Source organism: Lolium perenne, chromosome 3, assembly GCF_019359855.2.
Source record: "Lolium perenne isolate Kyuss_39 chromosome 3, Kyuss_2.0, whole genome shotgun sequence".
NCBI lineage: Eukaryota > Viridiplantae > Streptophyta > Magnoliopsida > Poales > Poaceae > Lolium > Lolium perenne.
In genome coordinates, this window is record NC_067246.2 from 327742282 (window position 1) to 327754596 (window position 12315).

Genomic DNA, 12315 nt, shown 5'->3' on the forward strand with positions numbered 1-12315 from the left:
GTTTTTTTAGTACTAGACGCTTGTGAGATATATTGAAGAAATCAAGTGGAATAAAAAATACTGTTTATTTACGCAGATGTCTTGCTAACCATTTGACATCTCAAATGAGGATCTTGGGTGTTGTGTGAATCACTAATCATAGTGGGTACTAGCATATGTGTTGTGTCATAGTGGGTACTAGTATATGCGTGGTGTCATGCAAATGTGTGATGTGATGGTAACTGGTAAGGGCAGTCCCAATGCTCCACCGTGGAGCGTATCTAAAATTGCCACCTCAGATTTTTTAGAAGGTGATGGTATCTTGTTCACGATACGACTCTTGTCTGCGTACCCGAGGCGAATTAATTCCTTCCAGATCCCGTGCGCAATTTCCCCCGACGGCCGGACCCCCGTGCGCTCGGCCATACTTCCAGACCACAGCCTCTCGTCGCCTGACGGCCAACGGACTCTGATTTGGGCATTGTTCCTCTGGCCGTGTGTGCAGGGCTCCCCATAGCTCGTCGATTTTAGCCATGGTGGCTTGCACCTCCAAGCGTTGGATTTCGCATCTGCTAGACTAGCCTCCATGCTCATGAACATCCGGTCATCAGGAAGAAGAAAAGTGCCGGTGAATGGATTGGATTTTAATGGGGATGGGATTAGAGAAGGAAACTGATCTGGCAATGTCCAAGACCGATTGGGGAACACCAGAACAGGAGGCTCCCTAGATGGATAGGAATATAGACAGCAGCAATTTCGTTTCCCTTTTCTGATGACCACATGCTCTGCTCTTGTTTTTCCTTACTGACGCAACTGAGCGGTGATACTGTTAATTCTAATGGCTAGATCAGCTAATCGAAGGTTATAACTTGTACATTTTTTAGCATTGTTTTTCATCGGAAACTTCTTCAACCACTCATGCTTAATACATGTCACAGCTAGACCACAAGATTAGGTGATAGTGTAGATCACAAATCATATTAATTTCATTGTCTTTAGATACAGCACTAAGATACTAACCATTGGGAAAGTCATATCTATACATCCATTTAATGTGGTAAGATACATCTTAAGATACGATGGACGCCCTAACATAGCTAGTTACCACCTCACTTTCTTTCTTCATTTATTGTCATGCCATGTCACCAAAACTTTTTGAGATTTGTGATGTTACTATCTATGTTACTCCCACTATAAGTAGTCTAATTAGTTGTGTGTCTTTGTCCACAAAATTGTGATAAATTTTCATGTGATCGTGATCTCTTGGAGACATTACCGTGGGGCAATATGACTTCCAATGGCCTGCTGGACTTCCTTGCGCCTTGTCAGCCTCCTGGCCCACTTCTTTGGCCAGCTGGGTTTATTTTCATAAAAACATTTTCATCAAATATTTCTAGTGACACTTAAAATAGAGTGGGGTGAGTGTCGTTGGTGTGCCTTCCTGGTATCCTTAAGGTCCTTGCCGCCACCGGAACCGCAAGGGCTTTGCCCAGCGGCAATTGTGGGAGGAGCAGGGGAAGGAGGACCTCTGGCTAGGGTTGGGGAGTCACCCCGCGCGTCGCCCACGGGGGACAGTGAATGACGAAGCGAAGCGTTTTTCCCCAAGAAATTAATTACCACAACAAAGCCTTTGCAAAGTTCCGCCGTCCATTGCAAAGATGACAGCTTCTTGGGGAAGGATTGAGCTATCCGAAGCAAAATCTACGCATCAGCAACTCTTCAGCATTCCCAAGTCAACCCTAGACTTGGCCCCCTTAGTTTTCATCGATGTCTCCTGTGCTGGAGCTTGAACAACTAGTGGCAGTCTGAATTTCCTGCTGTGTGATTGATGGGATTGGCTTGCGTGGCAAATGCATTTAGCATCATTGCTACCTTTGTGGAGCTTCGAACCATTTTTTGCGGGGTTAAAGAAATTGTATTACTTAATCATGAGTATTACAAACCCGAAGGATAAAATCTAAGCATTCATCCGGACCACAAAGAAGCCAAATGGCGGTTCCATAAAAAGTTCTACCAAAACGAGTTAAAGCTCCTCTAGCCTCATTTTGAGTATGTGGAATCTTTACAATGTGAATTGAACGATCAGAAGTAAGTTGTCTGTTCACCTCGGAAACAAAATATCCTAGTTAAGAGTTGTCTCTCCCCTTGCTTGGTCACCATCTTCACCACCAAAGCGTCGTCAGACGTGAAGGGGTGCCTTCCGAAGAGGGACAAGCTAGTCGCCATGTTCTCTGCGTTCAATGGCAATGGCAACTCCGCAAAATTGAAGTGATCCGGTCGATCTTATCTGCTTTTTTAGAACTAGTTCACACGCTTGTGAGATTGAAGAAATCAAATGGAATAAAATTACTTTTTATTTACGCTTTGACATCAAATGAGGATCTAGGGTGTTGTGTGAATCAATAATTAGTTGTGTGTCTTTGCTCACAAAATCGTGATAAATTTTCATGTGATCATGATCTCTTGGAGGTGTTGTTCCATTAAATTCACTAAATTTAGAAAATCGTGCATCACCGTGGGGCAAGATGACTTCCAATGGCCTGCTGGACTTCATGGCGCCTCGTCAGCCTCCTGGCACCCTTTTTTGGCCTGCTAGGTTTCTTTTCCATGAAAACACTCTCATCAAATATTGCTACTCCATGCACATAACTCCGGGGGCGCCTATACACCGACCTGGTCGGCGTGTATGGGGCACCGCACACCCCAGCGACCAGGTCGGCTAGTTGGGACGCGGCCCATTAAAATTGGGTACTACTAGAGAAATAAGGTGCGCCACTATGGGATGATAGGGTGCGCCACTGCTCCCTATATAAATAAAAAAATAAAAAAAGCCACATGGGCCTGGTTGTGGCAGGCGGTGGACCCAAAACATAAAAATGCCTCTGCTCCCCTGAATAAATAAGATTTATTACAAATAAGAGATACAACCAAATTTGCAGCTAGGACCCTAAAAAGCTAAAAAAGCAATCAAGTCCTTAGATGGACGCGCTGGTCGACGCCGGCGCTCGTCGTCGATCTGGTCCACGCCGGCACGCACCTACAAACACGACAATGAGTGAAGAACAGTGACCACATCCCACACCGCCACGCAGGCACCGCACCACTCACCACCCATGCACCCACACACTTCTCTCCCCGCACCACATTCCCACACTGCCACACACCGCACCACACCCACCACCCGCGCACACGCAACCACCCACCACCGTTTAGCCTGCCCAACTAGGGTTCGCCGCCCCCACCATGTCCGGCCGCCGCGAACACCTACAAACACGACAATGAGTGAAGAACATGCCAATGAGATCTTATGCCCTCAAAACGTGAAAACGCCAATCAACTAGGAACCGGGAGCTGGGAGTGATCTCCCGTTTTTCTAAAAAATGATGAATTAAATTTGAGAACCCTATAAGCATATTTATACTTGGAATAAAGAATTCAGGAGCAATCTTAAAATACGAAGCCAGGGCCACGGTCTAACATTGCTTATCGATATGCCAATTAAAAACTTTGAATTCGGATGACATTTTGCTAGCTCGCAAAGTCAGAATCATACACGAACAAATCATTAACCGATAGACATGTCAAACAAGGTCACTATCGTTTTGCTAGATTATATTATCTCCCTCGTTTTTTGCCACAAGATTGTCGTACTATTGTAGATTTGTTTGTTTGATCTGCTCACTGCATCCTATACTAGTACTATATCGTTTAGGTAAACCAAATCCGTGTCACCGGCAGCTGCATCAATCCTAGTGAGGATCGACCGTATTTTATTGCCACTCGATCGTGACAAGATTCTGTTTAATATCCCCATTTGACTGGAGCAACTGATTGACTAAGTAAAACTACGGAGTATAAAAAAAGATGCATGCTAGAGATGAACATGAAGCAGCATCACCGTTTGGTTCAAGTGTGGGGCATGAGCTCGTGTTCATCTCTATAAGTATCGACATCCTAGCTACTCTCCGAGTTTATCAGCCATGGCGAAAGCAGTGAAGCTCATCGGCGCCTTCGGCAGCCCATTCGTCCACCGCGCCGAGGTGGCACTGCACCTGAAGGGCGTCCCCTATGAGCTCATCCTTGAGGACCTCACCAACAAGAGCGATCTGCTGCTCCGTCACAACCCCATCCACAAGTCGGTGCCGGTGCTCCTCCACGGCGACCGGCCGGCCATCTGCGAGTCCCTGCTCATCGTCGAGTACATCGACGAGGCTTTCGACGGCCCGCCCCTCCTCCCCATCGACCCCTACGACCGCGCCATGGCTCGCTTCTGGGCCCAGTTCATCGAACAAAAGGTACTAATTAACCACGGTTTTGTAAAACGTCCGCTGTATTCTCAAGTTCATGAGATTAGAGTCCGGCCTCGAATGTATGTAGTGCGCGAAGCCGTTCTGGATGGCGCTGTGGCTGAACGACGGGGATAAGCGGGAGGTGTTCGTCAAGGAGGCGAAGGAGAATATGGCGCTGCTGGAATCGCGGCTGCAGGGGAAAAGGTTCTTCGCCGGCGACACGGTCGGGTACCTCGACTTCGCCGCGTGTGGGTTAGCCCTCGTGCTCGGCGTTCTAGCGGAGGTGACCGGCTTGAGCCTGGTGGGCGAAGATGAGTTCCCCTTGCTACGCCGGTGGGCAGATGATTACACCTCCGAGGAGACCGTCAAGGCTTGCCTGCCGCCGAGGGAGCAGCTCGTGGCCCACTTCGCCGGAAAGAAGGACAGGATCAAACTTGCTGTCAACACCATGGCGTGTCAGATGTAGTGTGGTTTGATCCATCGGAAATTTCGCAGTAGTCTTCAGGAAAAACCCAGAATCGTATGTCTTCGCAGCTTGGTGTTAGATTTCGGAATATGTGTCAGTAACTCAGTATCCTCAATACTGCGCGATCGAAAATAAAATTGTATGCTTTGCCCTTTTCTCTAAAAAAAAAAGGTGTACTACTCGTTACAAAGTCCATGCCATCACATTATAAGTCTGAAATAAACCTTGTACTCGAAGATGATGATACAGCGTCCGGCAGAGCCGATTTGCTGGCCGTATGGGAGGCACCGGAGGTTATTCTTTTATGGGGGAGGCGATTTACCAAAATTCGAAAAACATATATATATATATATATGGATGCACTATTCTAAAACCGGTGCTCAGAATATTATTCTAACCATCCCGGTCAGTATAAGGCCCGTTCCACGAAAAATAGCCCGAAACAACTCCCCACAAAAAAGCACTGTCGACTCCTTTTTTCCCAACCTCCTGCACAACACACCAATCCCTGCGCCTACGCAACCGCGACCGCTGGCCCCGCTGCCTGCACGCCGCCGGCCCCTGCCCCCGCGCGCCGCCGACACCTTTCCCCCCGCGCGTCTCCCTCATCACGGCCGGTCGACACCGCGACCTCCCAGAATCTGCCGCCGGCAACGCTCATCTCTCGCATCCCGCTGTTCTCGAGCGCCGCCTGGCTTCATCATCGCTGCGCGCGAGCTCTGGCGCCGCCGCCGCCGTGGTACCTGCGGCCAGGCTCCATGGCTCCGCGAGCGTCCTCCTGTGTCGACCACCGCTTGTCCCCGGCCATCCCCCGTACGTGTCTTCGACTCTGGCGAGCCGCCCCCGACTACCCGACGCCGTGGTTTGTCCTGAGCCACGCGCTACTGCCCCCGACGACCCCTGCACACCGCTGCACAATGAAGCCGTTAATCGTTGCGGGTGCTCCGAAGAAGAGTCGCTGTGCAGTTCGTCTTGTTCAGTTCTATACTTCCTTTTCTTCAGTTTTGTACATCTGTGGAAAGGCAGTGCGAAAACGATGAGCAGCACGAAGATAGAGATGAGCAGGAGCGTGTCTACTCTGCCTCCTGTGTGATTCCACGTCGTATCTTGTCTAACGGCGAAGGAGAGGTAGAATCTCCCATCCAGATGAGCACGACCAGTGTGCTAGTCTCGCGTGACCCGGCCGGGACCACGATCTGCTCGCCTTCAGGGATGGAAACAAAGAAGGATAAGGACACCCTTTGCTTATTACGCATCTGATTCGATCTGTTTTCTATTTTTCAGAGTGAGTACTGAGTACTTGAGACATCATGTGTTCATTTGCATGCCTAAGTTGGTGCTAATTCCTAGCTTCAGAATAGAATCATCTTCGTGATATTTTCTTTTTAGCTGGACGAATTTTCTTAGTATTAGATGTGAAATAGACACCTACATGTCCACCGTGTTGCATTTTCCTTTTCCAATATCAAGCTACAACATTGGAAAGTACGCTCGTTCAGCTAATGGCTCCCAGCCATGGCAGGCTTCAATTTGTTTCGATCCACTGCATGATTTTTCTACCTTAATCTCTCTGTTTGTTCCTCCCGGTACATATAGTTTCAGGGTAGAGGGCAGTGCAGCTGCCTATAAGCAGTAAGTACAACCCGTTTATACAAGAAGTACAACTGTTCTTCTCATGGATAAATATAGTCTTTGAAACTAGGAAGTGCAAAAGTTTACATATACTGGAAGGTCGCTCAATCAGTATCAGGCAATGCAGATGAAATAAAAGAAATCATGGGAAATTTATTAGAAGGAAAATTCTATGTAGAAGCTCCGCACATCGCTCTACCTTGCGGCGGTGCGTATAGATGCGTGTAACATACCGATGTCGTTTAGTCCCGCACCCAGAGCTTATCCTTATCCCCCGCAGCCATGAACTCCTGACCACACAATTCTCCTCGCTCTCTTCTATCTCTCTCAGACCGTCGTGGAGGACAACATTGATTGAGCGGGAGGTTGCGGAGCCCCACGTCGGGATGCTCAAGAGGAGGGGCTGCCGCCATGCACACACATCAGCGAGGCGCCACACCGGGACGCTCGCGAAGAGCCGGTCGCCACCGCCGAGCACAAATCGGCGAGGCGCCAGGAGGTTGAGGAACACCATGCAGGAGGCATGCAGGAAGAGGTCGCCGTCGACGAGCAGGGAGCGGGGAGGTTCTCCGCCGACGAGCAAGCAGGTGGGAGGCGCATCCTAAGCACATGGAGCCGCGTGCCTGAGAAGGGCACGCCTGTTCATTTGTTCATTTGTGTTCTCCGTTCACCGGAGAACAGAGCCCGCGCCCGCTGTTCTGTTGCAAGTTTGTAGTGAATCTGAAGCCTGGCGCAGATTTTTTTTGAACGTTCTCATGATACAAATCTTAATAGCAACAAATCATGTGGACATGTGGTGATGCATAATAAGAGAACGGGTAACGGGGAGTTTTGTTTTCCGAGAGATATTACCGGCAGATGATATTGAACGATTGGGCCACACTTTGTCCCAACAAAAGCCTTTCTTACATGGGGCTGAGCCACGTGATGCACATGCATACTGTTTCGCTTGCAGTTTTGCGTAGCACAATCCGCAGCACAGAACCGCTAGCGTGCGACGCCGCCACGTAGTTCGATCCCTAAAAGGATTTATTAGAATGTGTAGGAATAAAAAAATGAAGTGAAGTACGCTCATTTCAAATGGGTACTAAAAATGTCTACTAGAAGGAAAACAATATCGATTTGTAGTTGCAAGAAGTACAAGTGTAGTTCAGATTTGTCGAGAATTATGAAAATAATCCGAAAAAACTAGAAATACACTCATGTTCCACCGGTGTACCTTTTAAATAGTATTGGGAGGTACATAAATTCAATAAATACACTAAAGTCGGTTAGACAAGTATAACAATTCAATCAAAGAAGTAAAACTATTCGTCGCAAATAAGTACAATTATTTGTTGCGGGAATAACCGAGTAGTATACATCGTTAAGACCCGCAGTACAATCATTATAGTATCGGTAGCAGAATCATTCTAGTCTCGGTGGAACAACCGTTTATACCCGAGCAGTACACATTGTTATAGTCTCAGCAGTAGAACCATTTAAGTATCGGCGATACAATAATTATAGTCTTGGCAGTACAATTGTTTAGATCCGAGCAGTAGACATCGAACAGCCTGGAACCTTCTATATCGAGAGAGAAAACATAGAGAGGGGATAAAAGAAACAAGTAGAGCACGTGCACTGGCCGACCACGGTCAGTGACAAAGGTCTTCGAGATGTGTACATAGGTGTGTTTCAAAATTTGGAAGTTCAAATACTTGATGCTGAGAAGAACAACCATTCGACACGAGCAGTACACCCACTTAATATAGGAAGTACAAGAAAAGCAACAATGTAGAAAAATAATCATGCCATCTGCGAGGAAGTTCAAATACATGACGATGGGAAGTACAACCATTCGACACGAGCAGTACATACACTTAATATAGGAAGTACAAGAAAATCGACAAAAATCCAAATGTACAAAAAACAAAATAATCTCGTTATCCGCGAATAAGTTCAAATACTTAAAGCCTAGAAGTACAACCATTCGAGACAAGGAGTACATCGACTTAATATAGGGAGTACAAGACAAAATCCAAATGTACAAAAAAGAAAAAAGTCCACAGTCATCCGTGAGAAGTACAAGCAGTGATTCCGAGAAGTACACGCGGTGCATACAAGAAGTACAAGCGGTAACTACGGGAACTACAACGTGTTCAGATAAATTTCTATCATTTTTCATGAACAGTTTCGTGAAACCACATCGAGAAGTACAACTGTATTGCCCGAGAAGTACAAGCTCATACCGAGGGAAGTTAAAAGTTCTCTTGCGGAGTGGCAAATAAATTGTAGAAAAAAATTCCGTCATCCATGAGGAAGTTCAAATAGTTGATGCTGAGAAGTACAACCATTCAACACGAGCGGTACACTCACTTAATATAGGAAGTACAAGAAAACCGACAAAATCTAAATGTACAAAAAACAAAAATAATCTCGTCACCCGCAAGGAAGTTCATATACTTGACAACGAGAAGTACGACCATACGAAACGAGAAGTACACCTACTTAATATAGGAAGTACAAGAAACCCGACAAAGTCCAAATGTAGAAAAAACAAAATAATTCTGTCATCCGCGAGGAAGTACAAGTAGTGATTTCGATAAGTACACGCGTAGACTACATGAAGTACAATTGGTAATTCCAAGAACTAAAAGTGTTCAAAGAAAATACTCCCACATAAGTTCACATAGCAACATTGTGAAGTTCAAATATTAAGATTCATGAAGTGCAGAATCTCTTAAACAGAGTGTAGGGACAATCTAAAATTATCATTCCGAAGCACACATGTTTAGTTTTTGTAAAACACACTAGTATCAAAATATTTCCGGGAACTAAAACCACGAAGGCCAAGAAGTACAAGAACATGTCGCAACAGGAAGTACAAGCGGTAATTACATGAATTAAAAGTGTTCAAAGAAAATACTCCCACATAAGTTCACATACCAAAAAATAATCCCATCACCCGTAAGGAAGTTCATATACTTGACAATGAGAAGTACAACCATTCGACACGAGCAATACACCCACTTAATATAGGAAGTACAAGAAACCCGACAAAGTCCAAATGTAGAAAAAACAAAATAATCTCGTCATCTGCAAGGAAGTACGAGCAGTGATTCCGAGAAGTACAGGCGGAGACAACATGAAGTACAAGTGGTAATTACATGAAGAAAATACCCCCACATAAGTTCACATAGAAACGTTGTGAAGTTCAAATATTAAGATCCGGGAAGTGCAGAATCTCTTCAATAGAATATAGGGGCAATCTAAAATTATCATTTCGAAGCACACATGCTAGTTTTGTAAAACACACTAGTATCAATACATTACTAGGAAGTACAACCATGAAGGCCAAGAAGTACAAGGATATGTCGCGGGAAGTTCAAATGCGCGTGGTTGTGCTGAGCATTTTGTGTGGTCATGGACCTCAAACGGACACCGTATGAGAAACTTATAGTCATTTTACTGAACACTTTCGTGAAACAGCGCCGAGAAGTACAACCGCATTTCCCTAGAAGTGCAAGTTCATGTCGAGGGAAGTTCGATGCTCTGTTTTTACGGGGCGAAAATCTATTGTGCAAATCTCGTCGATTTGATCACCAACCACTTCAATCGGTGTCACCAAAAGTTTATATGGTAGAGTATATGTCTAATTTTATTACCTACAACATTTTACAGCAAATAAATGGATCTAATCCATCAAATTCAAATCGTTATCCCACAAAATATACTGGAATCATGATTTCAAAACTTGTAAAATTACTTTTAAACTGTTCGGATTTGGCAAAAATGGTAAATACGAAAAAGATGCGCCATTTTGACACCTTTCCAACCGTATATCATTTCCATTGTTTAAATATACCACATAGAAATCGCAGGGAAAAATCATTCGGTGCCCGTCATATAAAACGGACGGACAGTAATTCAAGTTATTCTCTTAAACAGTAAGAAATTAGAGAAAACAATTGGAATAAGAAAGTTGCGCCTAGTCGATAGCTTTCCAACGCCATATCATTTGTATTATTTCGACAAACGGTTCAAACAAATCATTCAAATTACTGTCCACTCGTTTTTAAGTACGTCCGAATTTCGGTATTTTCAATATTATTCAAAAACTATGAGGATTTTGAAAAAACGTAAAATATGAAAAAGTTGTGGAATTTCATTATCTATCCAACGGTGTATCATTTGAACAGTTTCGATAAGCGATTCAAAAATCAAACTACAAGTTTGTTTTCTGGCCATATAGAAGCGTTTTCGTATTTTCAAAATTAAATTTAAACCGTGCATAATCTGCTTAATTTGTGAACATGAAAAAGTTGCGTTTTTTCATTATCTATCCAACGGTATATCATTTGCATAGTTCCGACAAATGGTTCAGAAACTGGAAGTATAATCAGTATCTTTGAAGAAAATGGGAAGTTCAGGTAAGTTCCGACAGAAAGGTCAACCCTGTTATCTGGGAAGTTCAGCCTTGTGTCCAGGAAAGTTCAAGTCGGTGCTCAGAATATTATTCTGCAACTGGTTGCAGAATAGTGCTGGTATATATATATATATATGTATGTATATGTATATATAGCCCAACTATTGTCGAACCCCCTTAAGAGTGGTTCTAGAATAGTTATTCTCGAACCCCCTGAACCAACCGAACCCTAACCGAACCAACTGGGAAGCGAACTTCCCACCCAGTGCGTCGCCCGCGACCTCCCGCCCCGCGCGCCTCCCACCTCCCGCCCCACGCGCCGCCCACCTCCCACCCCGCGCGCCTCCCACCTCCCGCCCCGCCCCGCGCGCCGCCCACCTCCCGCCCCGCGCGCCTCCCATCTCCCGCCCCGCTCGCCGCCCGCGACCTGACCTGCACTTCGCCGCTACCCGTGACCCGCCCTACGCGTTGCCACCGCCGACCTCCCGGCCGGCGCGCCGCTGGCCGCGTACTGCCCTGTCGACCGGGCGCCGGAGTTCACCGGGCGCTCGACGCAGGGAGTTGACCGATGCCTGTTGCTAGAGCTCAGTTCAGTTCCTGTGAGAAAAATTAAAAAAAATCTCTAGAGTACAAAAAACAGGAAGTTCACATCTACAAAAGACTCGGCAGTTCACATCTGCAAAACTTGGATGTTCACATACAAGAAATTTGTAAGTTTGGAAAAATCTCCAGATTTCAAAAAATCAGGAAGTTCACTTTCGCCGAATTCAGAAGTTTAGATGGCTGCTGCATAACTAAACCCGGGTGTACTTACACCCACGCGTGTTTCTCATAGTCTATAGAGTATCTATCATACCGGGGAGTATGTACATGTAGTATGAAGTATATAAGACTATTTTGGTAATATATATAATACTTTTTAGGCAGTTTGTACATTTTTTTACGTAGACTTATTTTTTACGTATACATATGTATGTATTTCAGAAATATAGTGCAAACTACATGCTCACTTGCATTTTTTTCACCAAACTTGGTTTAGAATATCTTAGATATAGTGTAAGAACATACTCAAACCGATAAAGTATCGTACATACTTCTATATGGTAGTATATTAGATATGGGTGTAACTACACCCAGGGGTAGGAAGTATTTATATATATATATATATATATGGCGCGAACACGACGCCGACTCGACGCAGTTCATACAAATTTATATGAACATTAATAAAAAAAACTAATTGAGCCCGAGGAGGCGGTAGAACATGTTGGACTAAACTCTGCACACTTCTTCTTCCTCAGACAAGCACTAGGTTGTTCGTCAGTTAACTGTAGCATTTCATCTGTTAGGCAAATAATCACATGTCTGTGAGCTTGTTCAAGACATGGTCGTAGTTATCTTTTCCTGGCTTATAGGATTAGTTAGGCCGCACTATGCGCACCATGGGATGGCATGGATCATGCGAATACTGCGGCAGTAGAACTAGCGCGAGACTTGGGCGTCGTGGGATGGCACGATCTGTAAGCTCAGTCAGCGTTTGT

At 45.2% G+C, this 12315-nt stretch overlaps 1 protein-coding gene across 1 annotated transcript; it reads left to right on the top strand.

Annotated features, from left to right (window-relative positions):
* The first annotated feature begins 3956 nt into the window (after positions 1-3956).
* On the top strand, positions 3957-4734 carry LOC127340402 (probable glutathione S-transferase). The gene is made up of 2 exons (XM_051366158.1): positions 3957-4274; positions 4357-4734. The coding sequence occupies exons 1-2, from the start codon at positions 3960-3962 to the stop codon at positions 4732-4734; spliced, it is 693 nt and encodes a 230-aa protein (XP_051222118.1). The 5' UTR covers positions 3957-3959.
* Positions 4735-12315: the final 7581 nt, after the last annotated feature.